The sequence below is a fragment of the Nyctibius grandis genome, chromosome 2 (genome assembly GCF_013368605.1).
Source record: "Nyctibius grandis isolate bNycGra1 chromosome 2, bNycGra1.pri, whole genome shotgun sequence".
Lineage (NCBI taxonomy): Eukaryota > Metazoa > Chordata > Aves > Nyctibiiformes > Nyctibiidae > Nyctibius > Nyctibius grandis.
The window spans coordinates 51,817,793-51,844,119 of NC_090659.1; the positions used below are offsets into that span (position 1 = coordinate 51,817,793).

At 42.5% G+C, this 26,327-nt stretch overlaps 1 protein-coding gene across 1 annotated transcript in view; it reads right to left on the bottom strand.

Moving 5' to 3' along the window:
- AFF3 (ALF transcription elongation factor 3) overlaps positions 1-26,327 on the bottom strand; it is a 294,827-nt gene that overhangs the window by 162,640 nt on the left and 105,860 nt on the right. The window contains exon 5 of the mRNA XM_068395291.1: positions 23,504-23,548. Within this exon, the coding sequence (XP_068251392.1) occupies positions 23,504-23,548 (45 nt within the window). The remainder of the gene's footprint in view (positions 1-23,503; positions 23,549-26,327) is intronic.

A 26,327-nucleotide genomic window follows, 5' to 3' on the forward strand; every position in this document is an offset into this window, starting at 1 on the left:
TGAGCTGATCAGAGTGAGCTGCTGGGAAGCAATCCAGTCCACACACTTCTTACATTCAGCTTCGTAGAGGGTTCAGCACTTGGCGCTAAGATGTTTTGAAAAGTGCTGGCCAAAAAACCTCGGACTATCAGGTGTTGGCTGGCACCAGGTGTCAAATTTGGCTCTGGTTCTGGGAGACTAAGATTCACAGAAAGGCAACAGACAGGGCTGGCAGATTCATCCCGATGGAGAAACAACATTATCCTGCTCCTGCCTACTTGAGTTTTCTAAGAATTATGGGCATCCAGAGAGTCAGTGGGGAAGCAGAGAATTTATTGGAGTAAAGTATCCATTTTTTTTTTAATGAAGTGCACAGCATATAGAAGTTGGTAACATGGCCCTTCCTGGTCATGGATACTTTTTCATCCACAAATCCCTGAAAAGCCCTGAAAAGCTGAGTTGATGGGTTAGGGCATTTTACAGACCATGTCAGTGGGTGGCAGCCAGAAATACGCATTGTCTTGAAAGACATGTTTTTCCTTGACAATACGGAAAACATATGGTTCCCCAGGATTCAGGTAAAGTGTTCCATGGTTGTAATGGCACAGGACTAAGGTTGCCTGTCAGCACCTGAACAGTCCTGGAGTGGGGACTGTGTGGCTTTGCAGTTTTGTGCCTGTTGGTGAGTTTCAGTGGGAGGCTGTCACTTGACCTCCTGAGCTGACCACCCAGAGATGAGCATGAGGGGAGATACTGCAGTATCTGGGAGAGGAGGCCGATGGGGAATCCTGCTGCTCATCTGGCCTGCTGACAAGCAAGGACAGCCTTTCCAAAGCAATGAGAACCAATGGATCTGAAGCCCATTTGGAAACCAGTGATGATTTTTTTATAAACCAGTGAAATAATGAACAATGTAGATATGGGACATGATGCAGCATGTGAGTTTGAGGCTCATGTTCTGTTTTGTACTCGGGCACCTTCCATTTTGTCTGGTGAGAAGTAACAGCTTTTTTGGTGCTCACAGGTGTGCTCTTTCTGTCCCGTGGCACTGTCTTGGTTGATTCTTTAATCTGAATGTGGATTAAGAGAGAATTCTCTGTCTTTACCATGGAGAAACAACAGGTCATTAACTGAACCAACTCAGCTATCTATGGCAAAAATTTCCCATGAATGAAACAATCATACAGTTAAGCTGATTCTGACTGTCAGCTCAGCTGATAACTGAGTTCATTGGCCATGAGGGGATGCAATCACCTTTGCAGGGGTTTCTATATAGACCAAAGGAGCTAATGAGATCAACCAGCAAAACTGCTCAAACAAAATAGAACTTTATAGATAAACAGACAGTAAAGGAGAGGCTGATTCCCCAAACTCCTTTCTTCTCTGAAATGGAAGGAAGGTTCCTCTGGACACTGGCAACACTTCTTACACTTCAATGAGTTGCAACCATTTTAACAGTGTCTCCTCAGAGAGATCAGAGATGGGGTGGGAAAGGAACTAGACCAAGCTGGTCAGGTTGGATATTCATCACTCACTATTATCAGGGTCAGACAGAGATTATCTTCTTTTGAGCATCCTGAGGAAGTAGTTTCCAACAGAACCAATCAAAGGAAAAGCATTTAGAGACAGTCTGATCAGACTTCTCAGATGTACCAAAACTGTTTCCACGTCATAGCCCAGTGGTGCGGAGCAGAGGAATTGTTAGTGGAAAAACAATGATAATGTTTTTGCTAATTATTGCTTCAATAATGTTGGAGGAACAGAGCTACAGCTGTTGTATGATCCAGGGGCCCAAATGTTAAAGGCAAATTGTGTGGTTAGAAGCAATGGAATAGTAGTGTGAAGCCACCCTACCCCTTCCCTTGCAAGTTACAGGGAAGCAGGTAGGGTGCAAATGGAGTCACACAGTTGTTCAGGAATAGCTCAGTGTGTTCCAGGTGTGAAACCTGTGTAGGCAGTTGCTCAAGAGGGAACAGGTAAGTATCAGTTTTAAAATGTTGTCAAAATTATTTGCAGACATTTTTTAGGAAAGTACATTGATTGATTGTGAAGTTAAACATTTTGGCCTTTGTAATTTCTTTTCTTTCAGTTACAAATTCATCTATTAACATTTCACAGAACTAATTAGTCCCATTATAAATTAATTACTCATACTCATTGTTCCTAATAAAAATAGGCTTTAGAGCATAACAAAATCTTATATATATTTTTAACTCTTCTACAGCTTAAAAAATAAGAGAATGAACATCTTTCATGTTTCTTTCACTCCTCCCCTCCTCTGGCTTTAGAAATAACTGCCCTGATACGACATGCCAAATTATATCTTCCAAGGGAGAGGTTAGATGAAATCCCATTGATTTACTGGTTGTTGTTGTGTGGGTGTGTACCGAGGAACAGCATTTTTAAAGGCTTTCAGCATGCCAAATTTTATCCAAAACAGCTTAATTAAAACCTGATATTATAATAGTACCATTTGCCCCAAAATGAACAGTAGCTATACTGACTGCCACTGCATCAAGTCTGGTTAATGAAAGTAATTACAATATGCTAGTAACAAAGGCATGAGGGATGAGGATAATAAAGAGCCATTTGCTGCATGCGGAGGTCTGCGGAAGCCCCTGGTCCCCGCCTTGCCTGGTGCTGGCAGCCCCTCCACGTGCCCTGGCTCCACGTGAGTCTGCGGAGGCATCTGGGGGGACACACACACACACATGCCAGAGCCACCCGTGCCTCTGGGGAGCACATACGGCCCCGGCAGACAGCTCTCCAACTCAAGGAAGCTTGGGAGGAGTGGTAATGAAGGGAATAAATGGTGGCACTCATGTTACTTTGTTGTGTGGAAGATACTTGTGAGCGGTGCTGCCTGTTACTACCAACTGCGTTTTTCTGAAATAGATTTGCCTTCTGCAGGCGAGAATGAAGTGAGGTGATGAAGACAGCTCGGTCCTCTAAAGCCCCTAATCTTGCACAGCCTGACCCAAGCTGAGACAAAACTGCCCCAGATTTGGAAATGCTAATATAGCAGGAGTTTGCAACAGCACTGTGCTGAAACAGGAACCGTGGATTATTTTGAAGAGAGGAAGAAATGAGTTTGAAAGGGAATTTTTAGATCTTTCCCAGAACACCTGAGGTATCCCCTGCTTTTTGTTGTTGCTGGGTTTTTAAGCCTAGCTGTCATAGGCCATATCTTAAATACACCACCACTCAAATGACTTCTCTGATTTTGAATCCCAAGTGAACGGAAACGTATGGCTCCCTGCATGAAAACAAATTGCGATGAAGGGGGAAACTAAAGATTAGCACTAATGCACAGGCTTTAGGTTTCAATCCAAAATTCAGCTAATAAAAAAATTGTTATATTTCTCCAAAACCTAACGGATGAAACCCCAATCAATAGATATCTGAGGAAGCAGGATAAGATCAATAACAGAGCTAATTTTGCAGAATTAAGGAGCAACATGAAGATTTTTAACGAGGAAGCAGACACCTTTGCAATAACTGCACTATGATATGTTGCCTAGCAACAAGATATAAAAATGATGTATAATGCCAGTAACTTCTTTCACGTATGAAAACAGCACCCTACCAAGACAGCTTCATAATGTACTCTTACAAACTAAAAATCCATAGAGACCATTAAAGCCTCCATCTTCTGTAATATACTCTGTTAAACAATCATGTGTTTTTGTTAATGCAGTAAAACACTGCATTTATTTAATGATTACCCAATGATACATCAGCAGCAGCAAGCAGGAATGTTTCTATTTTAAGCCTGCAGAATCCATCCCAAGATATCACACTTTGATGGAGAACAAATGCAATGAGCCAGACCCTTGCAATGCCCGTGGATGCTTATGGGGGGTGAATTAAAATCACCCCCTGTCTGATAAAAAACAGCATTATTGGAATGCATGGGAATGCATTTACTGCTTTTAACCACGTTTTTCTGTGGCTTGTAGCTTAACACAATATTGCTCGTGGAGTACCTCCTGCTTCCCAGCTCTGGAATGGGAAAGGCGAGGAGGGTGGCAGGGTGTGCCACAGAGCAGGTCATTATTGAATAACATCTGCTAAAAGCAGTACTGTAAAGACAGTTCGGCAGGACAGGGGGAAGGAGAGGACCGTTGTAGGGTGAGCTGCTTGGTGCTGGTGGGGCCATCCACAGCCTGGGCAGTGGGGGGAGCAGCTGGCACCAGCAGCCCAGGCCCCGAGCAGGAGCAGAGGCAGTGTTCGCCAGCCCAATTATGAAAGATAGTCCACAGCCAAAACACAAGCCCTGCAGCCAGAGGGCTGTGCCAAGACACCAGGTCCTCGTCTCTAGGAGGGCTTGTGGGGGGACAGAGTGAGGGGGAAGAGTGCCCTGCACCCTGAGGTTCCAGCACTTTCCCTCTCAGGCATTGCACCCAGCAAAGTGGTGAGAAGAAGGGCCCCAGCAGAAGAACACGGCAAGTAAAATCAGGCCAGAATTACTCAAAGTTTAGGATTGGTAATGTGTTACACGGCTCATTGGAAAGTCATCTCAGACATGGCTGGGAGTAATCGGGGTCTGGCTTATGGGGCCGTTTTGCCCAGGTCAGCATTACACAGAGAGGAAAAAAGATATTTTGCTTATCTTCTGGGAGCTGACACTTGGCTCAGGTTATCACCTTGCGTTGGTCCTGAGTACTCACAGTGGCAGGTTAGCTGTGAAACAGCCCCACAACCCAGTAGCAGCATGGCTCCTGTGGGAGAAGTCCCTCTCCCACCCACTGGTCCACCCCTCCCTGAGGTCCCTGGAGGTCCCTTCCCTGTCCCTGAAGGGTCTTCCTGCTTCTCCTTTTTGAGACTTATGTGCTGAATATTTCCAAGCTGTGATACCTGCAGACTATCTGAGGTACATGTTATTAATGTCTGGAAATGAAGCAGATGAACACAGCACTTAATCCTTCACTGATCTCATGCCTTGAATTTTAATCTTTGCTCTGCCACTGACTTGCTTTTTTACCTTGAGCAAACCACAACAGCTCTCTGTACCTCAGCCCACCCATCTGTTCAAACATATCTGGCGATGTGACCCTCTCCGGCTGACCCACATTTTATGGCATGGCTGAGAGTCTGCATTAACACGTGACTAGATACTAGGACACTTTTGGATGAAAACAATAACTGTGTTGTTGCACAAAATAAGTGTAAAGCATTCCTGCATTGAACTGTTGAAAGTATTAAATATATATAAAGGATCATATATTCCACAAACACAGCAATGCCAACCAGAACCAAAATCCAGATCATTGGGATTTCAGTGCCGGGAGTGTGGTGAATTATAGGATCCCAGGTTTTGTTAAGAGCAGACTAAGCAATTGAACCTGGGTCCTGGGTAAGCAGGGAGAGAGCAACATAGACATAGGGGAGCAGAAGCGGGCACAATCCTGTCCAACTGCCGTGATAATTTCTGCTGCAAGCCTTTGAAGGTGAAGTGCTGAGAGAAATTAAAAAGTCCCATTCTTCATGTAGTACCGGGGACCTGCAAAAGTCCAGTGTCAGGAGACAAATATGATCAAAGACAAGCTTGTGCGGTTTTCTTTAATATAAGTGAAGGCCAACTTTTGAACTTCAACAGAGAATTTCACTGTAGAAGGTATTATTTTAGGCAGTTATGTGGATTAAAGGTAACAGGAAAGATGGGGACATTGGCAAGATATAGAAAAATATATAAATATGTAAACGCATAAAGGGAAGTCAAGTGTGACTCCCTTTCCTAATTGCCTAACATGATTCCCACTAGATGCATAAATTACAGCTCCTATTAACAGCACTATGAATAATAAGCAGTTTACTTTCTGGCTTGTATCTAAATATACTTTCTATATGATTTCATCTTTTATTCAGCTGTTTAAAAGCAGAACATCTAATTACATCTAATTAATGTAGCCCTCCTATTAGTCTACATTAATTTTTTTTTTTTTGCCACAGAGCATGTATGATGACTGATTTTCTAAAAACAGACAGAATTTTTTAGCATATGGAAAAATCATGTTATCATTAACACATTCCCACATGACTCTACATTTCAATTCCCTTAATTATTTAGTCATTGCTGATTATGTCTTTTCACAATTCATTATCCCATTTCCTGCAACGTGGCCATTTTATTCATTAAGTGTCAAAATGAAGGGCCTGACCTCCAGGAAGATAATCAGGAAATAAGTGGCAGATATAAAAGGTCTGGGTTTCCCTTAAGCGCTCACTTATTTCAGTAGCCAGGCCATGTTTTTAGCAAGCGGTGACAGAAACGAACCGCTGTTGGTAATTCCAAAAAGGCGTGAGGCTGCCAGTCTGCATGAGCCCTGTTTTCCCCCGCGCCCACCGCTCACATCAGCTGATGTGCTGATCTGCTGCGCGGTGACGAGAACGGGACGGCGTGACGGCAAAGTGGTATCGCTTATTGTGTAACAGCACAGAGCAACGTCGCCTCTCAAATATTTAGCGGTGGAGGGCAGAAAGGCTGGTCGACACTCCGCTGCATGGGTCGGCCTCAGGAGCAGGGACTTTACAGGCTCTCGTCAGCCTCAGGTGGCACCTGCTCCACAGGAGACCTTCAGACCAGACTACGTTTTGGTATGGAACACTGACTGCTCCCTCCTGTTGAAGCTGGACCTCTGGCAAGGCAGAAAAGCCCAAGCCAGAAGCCCAGAAGGCATGGTGGAGGGTCATGTTTCCTGCCTAAGGGTTAGAGCATGAGGCCGGAGAGGGACAGCCCGGGGTTTCAGGCCAGGCGTTGTGCTTCAGGCTCCCACCGGATTAAAAATAGGTCCACGCTACATCCAGACATAGAAACACGTGCCTCCAGATTTCTGCATAAGCCTAGCCTCAGCCACTGACGGGCCTATTAGCGTCTTAAAAACCAAACGCTGATGGAAAGACCTCCCCGTGTTAGCATCGCTCCCTGGCTTCCCACAGCTGCTGCTGAGGTGACCCGTCCAAAGCTGAAGGAGCTCAGCAGACAAGTGCGTCCCTTCTAGACTGTAAAAGCTGACAACGTAACCTGTGAGGAACAGGGATGTTGCATCAGTGCACCTCTCTCCTCTTCCCTCTGCCATAGATTTTTGCCAGATTCTGTCACAGCAAAAATAGTATCATAACCAAGTAACAATTATTCAGCACGCACTCACACACAGTAACAAGTAAAATAAGAATGTGAAGATGATTTAATTAGCCTGAATAGCTGCTAATAATGCATGGTAATTTTGCAAAGTTGCAACTAAATGTTTGCAGTATTTATAATATATAATGCATACATATGGATATCCCCATATATGTGCGTGCTTATGTATAAAATGCATATACCATGTTTTATTTATGGGGTTTCTATCAGCAAAAATTAATCTGAAAAGCTTTAATAGACATTACATTAATAGACAGTAGTTTCCTAAATAGCCTCATAGCTAGGCAAATACTTTGCCTAATGCCATTTCACTTTCTGCCAGCTGCGTGTGATTTGCTTTTTATCGGGCACACGCTTCGTTATACATTATTAAAGAGCCAATCAGCGTGCCCCTGGAGTTAGCATCCTGCCCCCTCCTTATTTTTTAACAAATTTCCTCTTTTCTTTTGTACCACAGTGATTAATCATTTCAGCTAACGGCGGCACTGTTTATGATCTGAGTCAGTGACTTCAGACCATCTTAATCTCCCGTTAGGCAGGTTTTAATGTGCTGGGAATTTACTTACAAGCTTTTATTTATAGCACAGTACGCTCCCAATTTCACACAACAACAAAAACAAAACCTGCAAATAGCACTCGATTGCTGCTTTTAATGCTTCAGATGAACTTTTATGGGAGAGAAAAGCACAACTAAACCATGAAACAGAAACTAAAAAGGCAGCATGATAAATGTTTGTTTTTCAAAACTGTCTCAGTTTTTATCCAGTTGTCTAGAGAGAACCTGTTGCCTTCCAATGTCTCTCTGCAGTCAGATTGTTTCTGGTCTGGGTTATTTTGTACCCTCTGGTTGTCTGCAACAGTGCTTTTAGATGACTTGCTTATTAAAGCAGAGTCCTCTGGGGCTTCTGAAGTCCTTATTTCCAGCATCCTTATTTGCAGCATGGTTGGCAGAGAAGCAGCTTTGATTCTTCTGTTAATGTTACAAATATTTCCAGCTAACTTTAAGATCCATGCTGAAACGGCTGACCTCTTTTCTATGTTATAATAGTAGTTCAAAAGACTCTTTTATTAAGCCAAGTGCCTGGCCGTTATTGTTTTTTATTGTGTTGTAGTTTTGTCTAATATTAAGGGAAATGATTTGAGGGGAGACATAAAGCACCAAATGGATTTTGATATCAAAAACTTTATGGTACCTTAGCTTGCTACAGTAGTCATCTGAATAGATTCTTCGGGAGGATGTTTATTCTTTTCTAAGCAAAAATTATATACCCGTTACAACACTCTCCATCACATGGGCAGTGCCAAGGGCTACTGGCTGGACATCTAAGTCTGCTTAAACAAATACTGAGCAAAGCAGAGACAAGGTGTCTGCAGAACCCAGACAGGATGACACAGAAATGAGGCTACAGGGTCAGGGTCTGATGTGCCACTTTCCCAGGGCCCCCCATTTAGGGTCACCCTAAGGAATTCTGCAATTTTAATGCCTCCAGATTTTCTCTTTTGTTTCTCTTTTGCATCACAATGAACCAAAACCCCAGACGTTTCTACATGGGATAAATAATAGGCAACATCTAAACTTTGGCATAGGGGAGGGCACAGCAGCAAAGGCTGCACACAGTTTAGGAGATTTGTGGTCGATGATGCAGGGAGCCAACTCTGCGCTGCTCTGGAGAGTGAGGAAACTGATCTCCTTCTGGTCCTCTGGGATGCAGAAGAGATAGGTAGGGGCCAGGATCCACCTGCTTCCTCCTACTGGTCACTTCTCCAATACTGTGTTTGCTTTTGTCTTTCTTGCATATCTTTTTAACCTCAGAATTTTTCATCCTCACTCATTCCACATTTGTTCCTTTTCCTAAAGCCCCACTGAGTACCCCATTATGGCTCCTGAGCTTGTCTCTCTTGTTGCTGCAGTTGGGATATCAATGGCTTCCTTTGAGAGACACTTTTTCATGTTCTTGGGCTGTTCCCAAAGGCGGATGATCAGTACAGACCCTGTGCTTGTGTCTCCAACTATCTTCGTCTGAGCATTGCCAACGAAATAGCTAGGGGGCCAATCATAATCTCACGGTACTATTACTTGTTTCTGGCTTTTTTTTTCATGTTGAAAAGTTTCCCATTTACCATTTCCCGACAACAAAGTTTAATACTTCTTAGCTTAGTCATAAAAAAAATTAATTGTCCATTTCAGCAGATTGACTAAGATCCCTCTGTAGTCATTGAGGAGAGAGGCATCTTCAGAGGACAGTTTGTCCCATCCTCTGTCCCCTGACTACCTAGGAGATTAAATTCATAACTTAGATTAGATACCCATCTTCAAATAACTACAACAAAGTGAGATAAATTCCATCTCAACTCATCACCTAACATGCATGCAATAGTAAACATCTTATTTTAAATGCTGCTGTTTAGTTTAGACTTTGGCAAATCTGTATAATTCAATATGTTATGTTTAGAACAAGTAACATGTTAATAAATTCACTTTTACAATTTTAATAGAAAACTATCAACTTGTGTAGAACCAGCAACATGAGTAATAAATGTTACAAGAACAGCTTTAGGCATTGCATAGTAATAGCTGTGGTAGGACTGACTTGCAGTGCCTTGGTTCTATGATCAGCAACAAGATAATTAGTAAAATTATCCTGCAAATTCATTATCTTGATTCCTTCCACTTGTGCATTTTATTCATCACATATCAAAATGAGGAGCTTTGCCTCCAGACAGATAATCAGAAAGTAAGTGTCAGACACAAAAGGTCTGAACTTTCTTTAAATATGCTTCGGTAGATGTGACCTTAAATAGTCTCCGTGATACTGAGGAATTTACAATCATTATTCAAAACAGAAGAAACCCTGTAATTTTTCAGAGAAATGCAGTTGTGCCTTTTATAAGCTTTCTCACACCTTAATTCTATTTTCAGATAAATGACTTAAAACATCGGGTAATTCTGGAACATAACTATTTCTTTCTGGCTTAGTCTAAATTTACCTGTAGTGTCGTGCATCACTCTCCATGCTCCTTGTCCTCCCACTACCCAGACCCAAGGACCAGCTGAGCTATTTTGGAACTTCCTTCAACCCATGCATCCAGGGGATTTTGGGCTGAAACTAGGGTGCAGGAAAGTTGCATGGACTGATGTATGCAGGTCTGTGGCCCTGCTGTACAGTTAGGACATAGCCAGACACATGAGATGATCGGAAGTACCTCTTGGCCACCACCAGTTTAGATGGAGTCAGATGGACCAACAATATGCTCTTAAACAAAGTATTTCATTTTGCAGATCCTTATAAAATGTTCCATATTTTAGATCTGCCAGGAGGCTCATGCATCCCTCCTGCTCGGAAGTAATGCAAAGAGTTTAGCTGTCAATGCTGTGTCTGTTTTGCAAGGGATGATCAAACTGGCTGCTTCCAACACTGAACATGGGGCTAGATGCCTGCTCCTTCTAGGCTCTCACAGGAGTCAGCGAGCGAGAGCAGGCGGCAGCATGAAGGTGATTCACCTCAGGAGCCTGACTTGTTACACATGGGAAAAATAGTGCAGTGGTTGGCTGGACTGACTCTGCAGCCATCTGGATTCAGAAACAGCAACAGAACAGCGGAGAGACGAGCGGACGTGAGCTGGAGAGGAACGGCTAGGACGGATGGGTGTATGATCAGCTACATTCTTCCTTTTACCTCTGCTGGCTTCAGCATTTAATTCCCCTTATCTTTGCCTCACAGAACGCTCCATTTTCATATACTCTAACACACTTTAAGTTGCAGGATTCTTAAAGCGCTTTTATTTTGGGATACAAGATTCATAAAAATGCATCTGCCAAGTGAACAATGCTTTAAAATCCTTGCTTTGTTTTACACAGACACCTAAGTTTTTACTTGTAGACTTGTTTCTATCATTGCTGCAGGAAAACTCATACTTTGGTTGAGACATGGCCTTAAAAATTTAGTAAGAGTGGCATATTTTGTGGAAAAGTTGAGGACGCATTGCAATGGAACATATAATTATGGTTCCACCATAATCGGGTACCTCTCGCTGGCCCCAAATCCTGCATGGTTCCTAGGATGCACTCTGCAATGATTACCAATCCGATGGCTCTTGGCCAAAGCACAGGCACTTGAACAGACAGAACAAAATGCATCATGGATCAGCCCATTTCTGCATGTGTTGAGCTTGCTAGTACTCGCATACACTATTTAGCTGGCATAGCTTTTTCAGTGTCATATTTTTGAATTAGCTTCTGCCAAGTGAAGTATGTGAGAAGGGACAATCAAGCTGGATTTGCAGTCTTGCACATCCGCAAAGCTGCTGTGACCAGAAATGCTGCCAGGGGCTATGTGAGAGTACCCCAAGCACAGTCATCCCTGGGCAGGCTGGCTCCTTCCCTGGCATCAAGGGTTCAAGAGATGGGACACCGAAAACAAAGACTCCAGGTCTGTCTCTGTCTCACCTGAGAACTCCCTCCACCTGTCCATCCAACCTGTGTGGTTTCTGCTGGCAAAGAGGGACAGAGAGAGGGGTAAAAAAGCAGACTCCTGTTTGTTTGTTTTAAATCAGAACTCACTGAAATTACAAAAAAAAAAAAAAAGAAGAAAGAAGACAAAAAAAAATTCCATGAAAGCTTAAATGCCAAGATATGGAAAGGTACACACACCACAGAAACAATAACTGATAGAGAACACCCTTTACAGAAGGAAATATTTGATGATTTGCGGAATCTGCCTATGTATAATTTATGAATTTCCTTATGGCTGTTTTCTACTCTGTAATGCTTTATACTCCATGTGCTAAGAAGAAAATGAAAATAAGTTAATGTCTGTCCACAAAAAGGTCGATAGCTAAAGATTATCAGCACCTGAATAGATCTTACCCAAGGAAAACAAAAGGTTAAGGGCCATTTTTTTATTCCTGCCTCTCCACAGGGATCTAGATTTGGATAGCAGAAAATCCCAGACAAGAGAAAAAAGATATCAGATACTAATCCTGGGTCTTAAAAAAAAAAAATCACAGAGCCTAAGTGACTCCTGTGAGACTCGAGGGGCCCAGAGACAAAGGCAGCTTGTTTAGGAGAAGAGAGCCCGGGGGCAGCTCTCTGAGCAGGGAGACACCAGGGAGGATGAAAGACGCTGCTGCCAGGGAGGGAGAGGGAGAGGGAAAGCCAGGTTGAGCCTGGAAGACAAGGTGGAAATGTCATCTTCAGATGCAAGGGAGCTGAGGAGTGACAGCAAAAAACTATGGGGAAATTTAGATGAGGCAAAGCGTGCACGTCTTTTATCTCTTTGTCTGGAGACATATGCTGCTTCTCCAGCTAATGGGGAAACCCCCCAACCACCTATTTTCTGGGAACAACTGCAGAACCTGCAGTGGCCGCATAGCCCAGAAAACATAACACATATGGCAAATTTGGGTAGCCTGCTCAGGCTAAGGGAAGCTTGCATGCCCGTCGGCCCTGTGTGGTGGGCCCAAACACAGCAGGCTGAAGACTGTCCATCTACTTGGGAAAAGTTTGAAGTGCCTGGAAGAGCGAAATCAAGATCATGCCCCTGTTCCCAGGAAAAAAATTTCTTCAAGCATCATCCTTCTTGCACCGTGAGGTTGCTGCAGCTTCCAGCTTCCCCATCTGATGAACAAGAGAGGGAACCAGCTGCTGCGGCAGTAACTATATTTAGCAGTCCATTCTGCTGTTGATGCATATATACCTGGTTCCTATTGACTATAATGAGAATTATTCTGACAAACCACAAGGAGAATAGGCCTTTTAGGATTCAGTCTGTACTAATGAAATGTCTAAGGAAAATTACCCTCTTTTTGTCCATGCTAAATTATTCCAGCTTTTCATTAATACTCATTACATTTCTAAGGGCTGGCATTTTTAGCAAAAAAACCAGTTTTCACTGACAGAAAAAAGCCACCCAGATAAATGAAGAAAATGTTTACTCAATTTAATAGGCATAATTTTCTCTTTTGGTGCCCAATTCAGCATCAGGATCTGAAGTCAATAAAGGTTGGATCACGGTCTACAATTTTTTTAATTGGGCTCTTCTCATTTTCACCGGAATATGTTGAAAACTCAGGGCTATAATGAACCATTACATATGCGTACATTAATAATGTCTCAAATTTGCTCAGTATTTATTCAGCATTCATGAGTAAATAACAAATAACTTGACAATATTAATGAAAAAAAGCCTGTGGAAAACCCACACAGCTGGAGAGAAACTTTTTTACTGTGTGAAGCCCACTTTCTCTCCCACCAAGCTATTGTCATTACTGTGAATAACTTTTTTTTCCCCCCAAGCGTAAAGTGACAGGCTTGCAATTTCTATATAAAATTGCATGTTTTTTAACTGGTTTGTATGTAAGCCCTTTTATGTCTGCGTGACTTTAAGTGTAGTCAGTATTACTGTAAAGAAAAAATATTTTTAACTAAATTAATTCTGTTGGCACAAATGAAGTTTTCAGAAACTGTCGGAAATGGGATGGTTTATCATCGTCTTCGTTATAACCTGTACAGTGGTACTGTTTGGAGGACTGAGTCAGAATCCCGCCATTTAAAGCAGCATAAATAAGTTGCACATGAAATAATTGGATCTTTTCAACTTTTGAAGCACACCTGATAGCATTTTACTTCCTAAGCTACTAAATCCAAAATGTCTCTAAGAATGACACAATGCACCGTACGCAGTAAATGGCATTTAGCACTAATCATAACGGACAGATACTACGGCATTTTGGTTGGTGAAAACTTGATCAGCATTCAATCTCTCTTAAAATACTCTATTAACAGCACTGCATCCTGCAGACAAATGACTCTGTATGTTCTTATCCATCCTTCAAAAACAGTTTTTACCTTTCACATTTTCAAATAAAAAAACAAGACAGTACGTCCCAAGGACAACAAACTACAAGGGCAAAAAGATGTCAAAATATGCAGAATAGAAAATGTTTGAGATTTTCAACCACGATTTTTGCAGTGTGGCTAGTAGTGTATTCTCTGAGGTCTTTTGAGTTTGTGCACAAGGCAGGAGGAAGCCCAGCACATTGTATAGAAGAGCTAGACCATACCTCTCCTAACACATCGACAGGACCACATGCCTGAGCGCTGGTCCACAACTGTGCCTATCATTAAGTCACTGATACCAGCATGGTTTTGACTGGAGCCAACTCTTGCAGAGAAAATCCCTGCATGCCCAGGGGCCTCTCCCACAGGCAGCACGGATGAAACCACTCCGCTTCGTGGCTGTAAGAGTGTTTAGCTCTTTGGACCTGAGCCACGCTACGCTGATTGGCCTCAGGGTAAGAGAACAGTTATTAGTCCATTTTACTTATTAGTATAGACATTGCAATGGAATATTCTTGAAAGCGATTTAATTTCCTTTTAGCAGACTCCTCTTTTCTCCCACAATTTCCTTAAAGTCTTTCTGCCAAGTGAAGCTAACTGCTAACTCATGTGTTGCTCCTAAATATGATTAAGTAAGATTAACAAAAGAATATTTGTCTCAGCTCCCAGATGAGGAAAGCTGCCTCCCTCAGACATAAACAGAGAGCTCACGCTTCCTGGGTCAGACCAAAATGTGACAGCGGTGGGAGAGTTCCCGCTGATCATCTCCAGTTGTGGAAAATCAGGCACCACAGAGGAATTTCCTAGATGTAAGAGCATGTCTGCTGAAAATATTAGCATAGGAGACAGGAAAAGGTGCACAGCTGAAGTACGTGTGTAACACCAGCCACTGAAACCCACAACTGGATCTAATGTGGGTTTTCAGAGACACATCTTAAGGTGGGGATGGCAGTAGGTCTGTCACCCTGTGGGCTAACAGGGCAAACCAGGACTGTGTCCTTAGGCATCAGGGACTGTGGAGCAATGATTGCCTGGCTCTGCAGCCACAGCTGCAGTCTACAGCCCAGAACACATGCACACTACAGGAAGACCTCCGTCTCTGCCTCCCCTACTCTACAGCCAACCCTGGAAATATGGGGAAGAAAATGGGAATGTTAACCTGGGCGGAAAATACATCATGTAACAGCATCTAGTTGCATTGCTCTGATGAGTCTGCTTCCTTAATGCCCATTTAATCGAGGAAGAAATGAAACAATTTTCCAAATAATTTAGGGGAAAATACACATTACAGGAGAAAGCCGCTGCCACCATAGGGTTTACTGGAGGATGCCATCATCTCAAATCACACCTTCTTTGTGGTCTCACTTCGTTTTGAGTGAATCTTTCCAAGGGGGTAGAAAGTTGGATGTTCTCTAAAGGTGGCAGCTGAAGGCATCAAACCCCAGGCTCCCAGCAGTGCGGATACCTGCTATTACCCAAATTTCATTCTTCTTTCATTAGGACTGATAGCACAGATCCTTTCTCGTATTAATATGCATAATTCTGTTGGCCTCGGAGGAGCTGCAGCAGGCATATACAAAATGAGGATCTATCTGGCCCTTTGCCATTAATAGCAAGGAATCCTTTCTCTGTATTAGAACAAGATGGTGATTGTGCCTCTTCTCCAGCTTTGTGAAACACTCTAAACAGAGGGAAAAATTAGTAAGTATTTTACTGTATTATTTTTGTATAGCAGAGAGGCTGGATAATTCATTCTGGATTCTCTCTTGCCTTGTCAAATAACAGGGTGTATACACTCACTACAAAACAGCAATTTTGAAAATTAATTCCACCACATTAGCATGATAGTGTTTCACCAGCTCTTTTATACTGTCCTGCCTTTTCCTAACACAAAGCCTTCGCACAGCGGCTACTTATGTTCACAGAAGAATAGGGGTCTCTTTCCTCTGTACCACCCTATTCGATTCAAAACAGATCAGATTTTGCTCTATTTGAAAATGTCAATGCCCCAGCACAAATGGCTAATGCCACAGAAAGTGCCCCCATCTTCTGCATCGGGACTTGGAAGACTGAAAGGCATATTACCTTTGAGTGGCATCTGTTGTAAGTCTTATTCCCACCATAAGAGTTTCTAGGTTGATCTCCTATTTCCACTAAACTATTTATAGTTTTTGCCTTTTTAAGGTGATATTTTTTCATTGACAACAAGATTTATTGTTCAAGGTTTAAACATACAGCATACTTCAAACCTCAGACTGCTTTGAGATACTGTTTTCAACACCAGTGACAGCAGCAAAAATCCAAGTGTGGGGGGCTGATGTACAACTAATTAATGGCTGGTTGACATTATCACTGTTAGTATAGTATTTTAGAGCCATTTCACGTGGTGCTCTGTACCTCATACTCTATGTTAAGGGCCAGGGAAGCGATGTTTACATGGCTGGGTTTAACACGTTGGCTGTGAAGGTTTATTGACAGTTGGAAACCACAATGTGGGCAATAAAAAGGATGTGCCGTTCACAGTGCCCAAACCAGGAGCAGTTTCTGTTCAGATGAGCTGACAGCAAGTACCAGATCACTTGGAGAGAGACTTTGATGATCTGAGAAAGTCAAAACAGGGACAAAAGCTGTTAAAAGTGAGGAGTCTCCCCCCAGCCTTTTGGGTGGAGAAAGAGGTAATAAAGAGACCGTGGCTGCCGCAGACACATGGAGAAAGTCCAAGGCACCACATACAGATGGTGTATCCTGAAAGCTGCCAAGGTGTGAGGAGTCAAGGGGATGGTGGTGTACACAGGTATGCCTCCTCTGTAGTCATTGCAGATTATGTGAACAAAGCCAAAATAACTTTAGCTAGCTCTGGTACTGCTGCTAATTTTGTTCTAGCAGCACAAGGTACCGTATGGACTGCTAATTCTCACTGAGAAGCTGGAGAAGCTCCAGGCAGAGCTTGCTGAAGCTCCACAGCGCTGCCATCCACACCACTAGTGTTACCCAGGCTGGCTGGAGGAAAACTGACCTAGGTAAATCAGTACAGACAGTGACTGCTGTAGAAAAGATACTGTACATATGAGCTGGATGTCACAGTGTGGTAAGAAGAGCAATGTTAATCGGTGAGTATTGGAGGTTTGATTAGATGGCTTGAACTATGGCTTATGTTTCTGCATTTTAGTGCCTTGGGTGAAATGACATGTTTTCCGAACACTCTTGGATATGTTTTTTCATTTAATTGAGTAAGAAAGACAAAAAGAATAATACTGAAGAAATGCAGTGAACAGTATACATCAGCAAAAATAATGCTTTAACGGCTCTGAAATTAAGGATACTGAAAGCAAAGCAGTGCTGTGAAAGTTCTGAAAGATTGCAATGAAAACAAATGGTATTTTATGCCTCTGAAACATTTTTAATACCATTCTGACACTTTGGGAGTACTTCTGTATTCAATGAGACTGAGCAAGAAAGGTAGTGTCAGCAAACTGGAGCTGCTTCTAAGTCTCCATACCTTCTTTCTCCCCCACTGCCTCTCTTTTGCCTGAAGTTGCTGTGCTCCTCCCGAAACTTTTCCAGGAGTTTCCCACCAGGCTCAGTCACAAAAGCCAACCCGAATTTCCCCATGAAGGTGCCGTGCTTAGGGCAGCCTTCTCACCTCTTTCCCAAAGTTGCCCAGCAATTTCTTTCCAGCAGTGAGACTGCAATAAAACTCTCTGCTAGTGCAGAGGTAGCTATTGCACTAGTGCCGTGCAGCCAAGTGGGTCTCGTTCCACCTGTAGGCTTTTCCCTCTGGTTTGGAAAGCGAGTGTTTAGAAATATACTACTGATTACCATATTTGTGTTCTGTAATTCTTCACATGTCCAACTCCACCAGGAGCTTAACTGCAGCCAGTGGGATCTTACAGTCATTAACATTTACAAGGCAGCAGTTCACAGTTGTTGAACTAACAACCTACCTCTAAGAAAGTGATTTTTCTCTGAGACCTCTAAGTATTGACACATTCTCCACTGACTGTGATGCTTATTCACAGTGACAGTGTGTTTGGTAGGATTTCATGTTTTCACAGGATTTGTCTTGTGCAGACAGTTTTTAATTTACCTCTGCTCTTGTTTTAATTCAGTCAGCTGATAGAGTGCAGCTGATCTCATGGCACATATGGCTGTTCAGGTTTGAAAAAAAACCCTGAATATTTGATGGGTTGATCCTTAATGCTTTCTGCTAAAGAATTAGCAAGCTTGCTAATGAGCCAAGGGATCCCAAGTGGATAAGGGGAAAAATATAGAATTAGATTCTGTTTTCATTCAGATTTTATGTTGCTCAAATAAGAAGTACTGTGCTTTACATACTCTGATTAGTTTCACAGGGTAGAGAGATTCAAGTAAATTACTCATCAAAGCCATCACACTTAAAATGCCGTGTTTTCATAAGTGGGTGTCTTGTGGCCATGGGGAGTCACAATCTATTTGCAAGGGCACATGCAGGTGCTCGGCCCTGGGCAGGAGGCTGGCAGCACCAAGCAGAGCTGTCCTTCACTGGGAGGGATGTTCGCAGCTAGAGTCTCAGTCCTTTCACTGCCTCCCCAACTGCTTTTTCTGTCTTCCCTGAAATAAACTTATCTGTCCTCCACCCCACACCCCACCCTGCCTCCCCACTGCTCCACAGCATCCCAAAGGACGTGGCTTCTTCCGTGTTAACCGCCCGTGCTTGGTTTTCCTCCAGCCCTTTCTCTGCATTCCTGTTGCTCCATCAGCTTCCTACTGTTTCCGCACCCTGCAGCCAAACGCTGCTTGCAGGCCAAACACTCAAACTATGTCCGTCCGTTTCTCCCCAGTTCAATGACACCTCTCAAGTCAACACAAAAAAACCCCAGGGAATTCACAAGGAACATCATCAATAATTAAAAGCTAGGCTTGCCTCTGGGTTTCCTTTCAACAAAGCCACCGCAACTCTAGGAAATCACAGCTAGGACTGTAAGAATAGACAGATCAATCTCCAACCACTTATCTTATAAACCAAGAACCGCCTGCACCCGACACACTCCCTTTCTCCTTAAATCCATAGCAAATATACTCAGAGTGCATTCGATATTGGTTGCAACAGCTAACTTAGTGGAGAGGCAGGACCCTTGCTGCTCCCACTTTTCACATGTACTACAGCAAAATAAATATTTACTCCAAATCCCACTAGTCATAACAAAATACACAGTTCCACACACTAATAAAATCAAATAGAAATCACCCAAAATTATTAATCTTGCTTAGCAAGCCTGTGTTTTAGTGAGGAAGTGAATAGGTTGGCTTTGGTGGTGTCTCAGGAACTCAGGTAGCAACTGCTCTGGGCATGGTGGAATAAAGGATGTTTGTGTAGCCTTAACTCTTATTTTCCACTTCAAAGTTTTCTACCATGTCCTCCACCAACAATGCAAAAGCTTACAAGGAATTGCCTTTTACAGCTGCCGTCAAGTAATGAGGCTTTTCTGTCTTGATTTGACATTTCATCTGTAACTTGGTTTTACTGGAGTTATTTACATTGAAGGCTCTCTTAGAAGTTTCTCTATACTCCACGTGTGTGCCTGCAGCCGGACAGAGAAGTCACTACACTTTGAAGAAGTTGCTATAAATTAGTGCATGGGGTTAGATGAGGTTCAGGATTCCTGCAGTGATTATAAACTCAGCAGGAGTCCTTACAAGAGCTCCTATCTCAACAGGATTACTGTCTTGTTAATCAACCTCCTTCAGGACTGGAGGTGGTTCTGCGTCTCAGTTCTTGGGGGCTTTTTTCAGAAGCTGCAGTTTCGTGCGGAATGATCTGTCAATTTACAAAGTCTACAGAGCTCTGATACATTTGGTAAAACAACATCAAAAAAGGCTAGATTTAAGCCATGACACCCTGTGTTGCACCAGACAGCACAAAGACTACAAATTCTTGTCAGAGTTAGTGCAAAATAAGATTTGGTGATTTTAAAGCTATGCCTCAAGTGATTTTGCAGCCCAGGACCAGTTGGTGGCTCTGGCCATGTTCTGAAACCAGAGGGTGGCAAGATCTGTGCGCATATCAGCACTGGCCTCCTCTCACCCGCTGGGGGAAGGAAACAGAGGAAAGCAGATGGAACAGACTTGGGGCACACTTTCTACTGGCCTTGGTATTGACTGGGGAAACATGGACATGCTGTGGAAGTACCTGTCCCTTGGAAGAGCCACAGCCTGATGTGTGCAGGGAACACACTGTCTGGAAAGAGAGGATGTTTTCTGCTTTGTGTTGTGCAAGAGATAGCTAAAATAGGGTGCAATGTCCCTTAAAAAGATAAATTTTAAGCATCATCTTCCTTTTGCTGATGCTCTGTACAGTAGAGTGGCTCTTCCTATAATAAACACATTTCAGTGCGCCAGCAGCAAGCCATCTTTTCTGAGGGGAACACAAGGATTGCAGCTCCTGTGGCTTTTCATTCTTCTGCCTCTCGGCACCCATACAGGAACTGCATATATTCTATCCAAAGAGAAGCTAAACTTTGGCTTTACTATGTGAATAGTACCTCCAATAAAAACAAGGAAATGGCATTCTTTATAAATAGTCTATTTCAGAAAACCAGAAAATCTGTGTTAAAACCGAATGGATCTGTTCAGCACAAAAAGAAGGCATGGAGAGGACTGGAAATGTCTGTATGGCAGTAATTTACAAAGTGAGTAGCAATGGCACACTACTACTGTTGCTGTTTTCACTAATTATCAGTAACAGCAACCACTGCTGAACAGATTTGTATCACAAGAGTACCTAAGCATTGCTTTTGTACTACACAGTAGTTCCCTGACACAGAAAGTTCACTTTTCAGGACAAAAGAGAGCAGATGGATACATCTGGCCTGACCGGGCACTAAAAGGGACAAGTGGGACAACAGTGTTCAAGCATGAGGAACAGTGGTATAGCCCTGACCTCACCACTGTTTTTCCACAGTCCCTGTGAAAAAGGAGGTTCTTAAGAGAGGATCTGAAGGTAGGTATGGGGCTAATTGGGAAAGTGTTCAAGGCTGTTCCCAGATCTGATGGGAAACATGGGAGAAATTAATTGATGTAAAACTTAGCAACAGGGTGACAGAGGCTGGCATCATCAGGTAAGCTAAAGTGTGAGCTAATATGTCAGCATGGACTGGTAGACTTCAGGCCTTAAAATCAGAGACAAATATCTCTACTTGATATGATAGAGAAGGAGATGACAGTGGTGATATGTAAAGACAAATGTCTTTGGGGAAGATGTCAAGCTAGGAAAATGATCTGCGCAGCAGCATGAATGGAGGCAGGTAAGATTGCATTTGTCAAAACCAAGGAAAGAAGGAAAGGATGTTGCAGCAATCAAGGTGTGTAATGAGAATCTGGGCTTGAGACTTACACCTTTGTGAATAAAGAGCTTCAGCTAGAAATGCTATAGAGTAACAGTCCGCAAGATTTATATGTACTCTTAGACACAGAGACACCAGGGAAGTTCAGAATAGAAAGTGATACCCAGGTTGCAGACCTGGAGGATGGACAGATTTGAGATATTACCCATGATGTATGCATTGAGTATTCATGTGAGGACAAGAGCTAGGGATGAAAATGGTGCGCACTCTGTTTTCATAGAATCATAGAATGGTGTGGGTTGAAGGGACCTTAAAGATCATCTAGTTTCAACCCCCTGCCATGGGCAGGGACACCTTTCCACTAGACCAGGTTGCTCAAAGCCCCATCCAACATGGCCTTCAACACTTCCAGGGAGCAGGCAACCACAGCTTCTCTGGGCAACCTGTTCCAGTGTCTCACCATCCTCACAGGAAAGAATTTCTTCCTAATATCCTATCTAAATCTACCCTCTTTCAGTTTAAAACCATTAACCCTCATCCTATCACTACATGCCCTTGTAAAAAGTCCCTCTCCAGCTTTCCTGTAGGCCCCCTTCAGATATTTAAGCCATGCTAAGCCTCAGCAGATAGTGAGGCACTGATGCGAGCAAAGTGTGGCTTTTGAACTGAGGGTTGTTTTATTCAGTTTTTAAGCAAAGTGAAAGAATTTGTGAACAAATCCTCATGAACAAAAGGATCCCACCCATCCAAGGATGTCCTGAATGCTTAATCACGAAGCTTTGCAAAAATATTTCTTGAGAAGTGTTCCCAAGGGGAAAAAAGAGAAGGTAGCAGCTGTGTTCACTGGTTTGGAGATGCACCTTACCATCCCCAGTCATACAGTGCATTTTTCTTCTCAGCTGGGGTCTCTTATATATCCATGTTCCTCTGCGTGGAAGGAACCATGTCTCTTCTACATTTTTTTGCTAATTGCGCAAGTCAAATTGCACAACCTAAGGAGGTCTAGTTTCTTGGACTGTTCATTTTAAAAGCCTTGCATAAAAAAAGGGGTGAATGAGCCTCACATCACATCGCATACTTAGTGCATTGCAAAAAATGTAAAAAGCTCTCATGAATTATACTATCTGCTAGTGATTTGTAACAAAACAGCAGGGACTGAGGCTAAGCCTTGTTGAATATGCGGTTCAGTCCCACAAAAGCCTACTTTGTAAATGTTAGCTAAGTAAAAGCTCTGCCAGTGAAGTCATAAGCAATCCATCATCATCACCCTTCGATAAACTCTTTGTCCAGCTTAAGAATTAAAAGCTGTATTTAACATACTCAGGGAGAATGAAGAAATGCCTTTAGAAACAACAGGCTTAATGCACTACTAATCTCTAAACCAAATATTTATAGCCCTATAGTTTATAAACAATCTGAAATCTTTGGGGTGGGTATCCAAGAGGTGGAAACGCACAGTAACAGGGATGTTTTACAATTCCATCTACCTTGTTTGGTGTTTCACTCACCATTATATCAGATTTATAAGCACTGCAAATTATTGACTTATCAGTTTAGAAAAAGAACTGAAAAAACACAAGTTAAAATATAGGGAAATGTTTCATTGTTTATAAACTTGTCTGCCTCAGAAAATAATCAATATCAAACTTGATTCAAGCCAAGATCTGTCTGGATGTGTATTAATTTTCTCCATGAAAATAAACTAGAAATTTCTAAGATAAAGAAATAATAATGAAATATGGAAACAACTACGGAATTTGCACACCGTCATTATATAATGGACATAATGGACATAATGACATTACATAATGGATTCTAATTAAATCCAGGTGGAAAATGACCTTCCTAGACCTCCCTTCAAAATTAAGATTTTTGACAGTCGTGATTAATGGAAACATGCACTTTGCATGGTTTGTAAACCTGAAACATCATTGTACATTTCAGTTTATAATTTATCCCATTATCTGCTTCTGCATGCATGAAGGTCAGCCGCAATGGCACAAAGTAACAGTGAAATCCAGAGGCTCTGGAAGGTTGTTTTCACAGATTTTTCAATTATTTTCATGAGGAAATAATTTTGCCTACTTTTTCATTAGAAAGATGACAATCTAAAAGAGTAATATTTTTAACAGCAGTAATTGCAATATTCTTGTTGTTCCCTTGCCTTTTAAGAGTAAACAAAATGGCACTGGAAAATAATTTTTTTTTAAGCATTCCTACCCGTAATATTTCTTCAATGCAGCTGTTATCTCCTGTTCCACTGTCCTGTAAACAAAATGAGAAAATAGTTTGTTTGTGTTTTAAAAAGAAATAACAAATGGAAGGTTTGAGGACATGGTTGTCACACGAAATATAATCCAACCTCTATTACAGTTTAGAAATGAGGCCAAGTCTTTCCAGCATTTGAAAAGTTGCACTGCTTAAAATTCTCAAATTATTCCCCATCAGTACCACAGGAAGGTGTAGTATTTGCAGTGTTTGCATATGATTGGAACATATTTGTATAAATTCACAGGATTTTGTTTACACCACTTTTGGGTGCGATTCCTGATGTTTTAGATGATACACTGCGTATGAGTAAGAAAAGGCAAAATAGTTATTGCATGTACATAGATCCAATATGTGCATTTATTTATATTAAATAAAGAACATCTCTCCACATCCTTTGTGCAGGAAAGACTCTGCAGTGACATTGTCTATGTGAAGCCTGACAATATAGGGTAGAGGCAGCTGTGATCCTGAAGGGAGAGCTGCAGGGACTGCAACACAGGCAGCAACACTGAGTGTGGGCTAGGCAGTGTAGCAGTCCTGAGAAAGCTATGATTTCCTAAAATGCTGACCCCTAAACCCACCCGTATGTTGTGGGACTGAGAGCGCAGAGGAATTCAGCTCTCCTGAATGGTACGGCTTTCTCCAGAGCCATTCTGGAGAGGGGAAATCAGAGATTTGGCAGAGCCGCTATCCCCCATAGGAACCATCCAGCTGGTGCCCCACCTATGTGCTCAGCTTGTTTGTCCATTAGGACCCAAACTTCTGCCAGCACAGACGAGTCAGCATGAGACACCAGACTGACATACTTCTGTCCCCCCCACCTCCTGCCTGCCCCTTGCCCACGGTTCCTTTGGAGGGAGTACCACAGATAGAGGTACCAATGCTGAGGGGCTGCCCGTCTCCTGCAGCTCTCCACAAGATCCAGCTGGGTGCTGCATCAAGCAAATTTTCTGGGGGTTTACTTCACCACACTAAACTCCCTGACAATTCCCCAAAGAAAGGTTTTCTTCCTTTTGCAGAACCGAACTAACTCAGGAAGCAGGAGACTGGGGCTTGAGGTCTTCCCATGTGGGAAGGGGGGATGGAAACAAAACCAATACGATTAATTACTGTCCCCAAAGAGCTAGCAGGGATGTGAGCTTAGTCTTCACCTCTTGTTTTCAAAAAGTACCTGGAGGTTCTGAGGTTTAAGGTCCCCACCTGGAGGAATATCAAAGCAATTTGTTTTTCCAAAGTGCTGAGCTCTTGTCACCGGGAAATCAGACTTCTCCACCACATCTGCATTTGGGCACCCCAAAAATCACAAGGCACTTCAAAAAATTGATACCTTTGTGCCTACTGGACCCAAACGATACCACTAGCCAGTTTGTGCAAGTTCTGCTCCTGGACACTGTCACTGTTGCCCTCCAGCCTGAGCTGAGTGACTGAGGAGGTCTGGATCTGCAGCCGCCCGTAGCCTAACAGCTGTAACCAAGGTCAGAAGTATGACAGCCATGCATATGCAAGGAAACAATTTATGTTTCATAATTTTTGTGGCTCTTATTTCATGCCAATTCATAGAAAGTCATAAGTGCTTTATTGTCAGCACTCCTGCTAAATCTTTGCTGAATATGGCCCTTGATTGTTAAACAAATGAATTGCATTAACTCTTTCTGGTGCAACACAGTCTGTCAGCTTTACAGTCACCAGGAGTTACAGCACTGATTTCAAAGGGAAAGCAACTAAGCATGCTATAAAGTCAGCCTTTGGAGAATTACTCACATCTGATGTAGTGACGCTGAAAAGAAGCTGCAGTCCGGAGTAGATAGCCCTGTTCTGATCTCAGCCCTGTCCCCGAGGAGCCGCACAACACCACATGCGACCTTCCTGACACTGGAGCAGGAGTGCCAGTGCAATAGCTCATGTTGCCAACGAAGCTAACAAGACAGCCAGAAACACCGCAACAACCTCTGGATACTTAAGAATTTTAAAATTCATATTAGCTAATTTTTATTTCTCTCTTCTCTATGGGTTTCCCTCCATTTTCTCATTTCCCTTCCTCAAACCCTGCTCTATGTCTTGTTATCCTGTTAACAACAGTGGAGAGTATAAAGCCCTCATCATGAAAACCTTGTTTACAGAGCAATGAATTTACTGCCTGACCTCAAGTTTGCTATTCTAGTCCATTGCCATCTTACAGAAGGAGGGATGAGGTGACCTACCGTCTTACGCTGTATACAATACATTGAACATATGGTAGAATGATGCTCTTTATTTCTGTGTGAAGGCAAATTTGGCAATAGGCTATTTCAGAGCACGTTCAGAAACAAGCTTCTGTTACAAAATTAAATATGCTTACTAGAAGTGTAACGAAATAAGTCTGCAAATACTCATCAGCAAGAAATTACACTTTCCATTACCGCAGAACTAAAACTTTAGCTATTGTCCCTAGCACATCATCTCTCTGGGCAGGGAGTAAAAAAGCTTTTCACATCTCTCTCTCTCAAGATCATCACACTGTCTTTCAAAAGCAAGAAAAAAAAACAACACAGGAAACACAAACCTAAAGACAAGATATGCAAAACCGAAAACAATATTTGGAAAAAACCCTCAATTTCTACATTATCCTCTTTGTTCTTCATCTTTTGAATGTCAAATATAAATTTCTTAATTTATTTTTGCTTTGAATACTTGTAAGGATCTTACTTTACTGTTGATATCAAACTTTCTAGAATAAGAGTGGGGAAGTTAAGAGACCATGCTCTGCACACAGAAAGCAACCTCAGTTTCATAT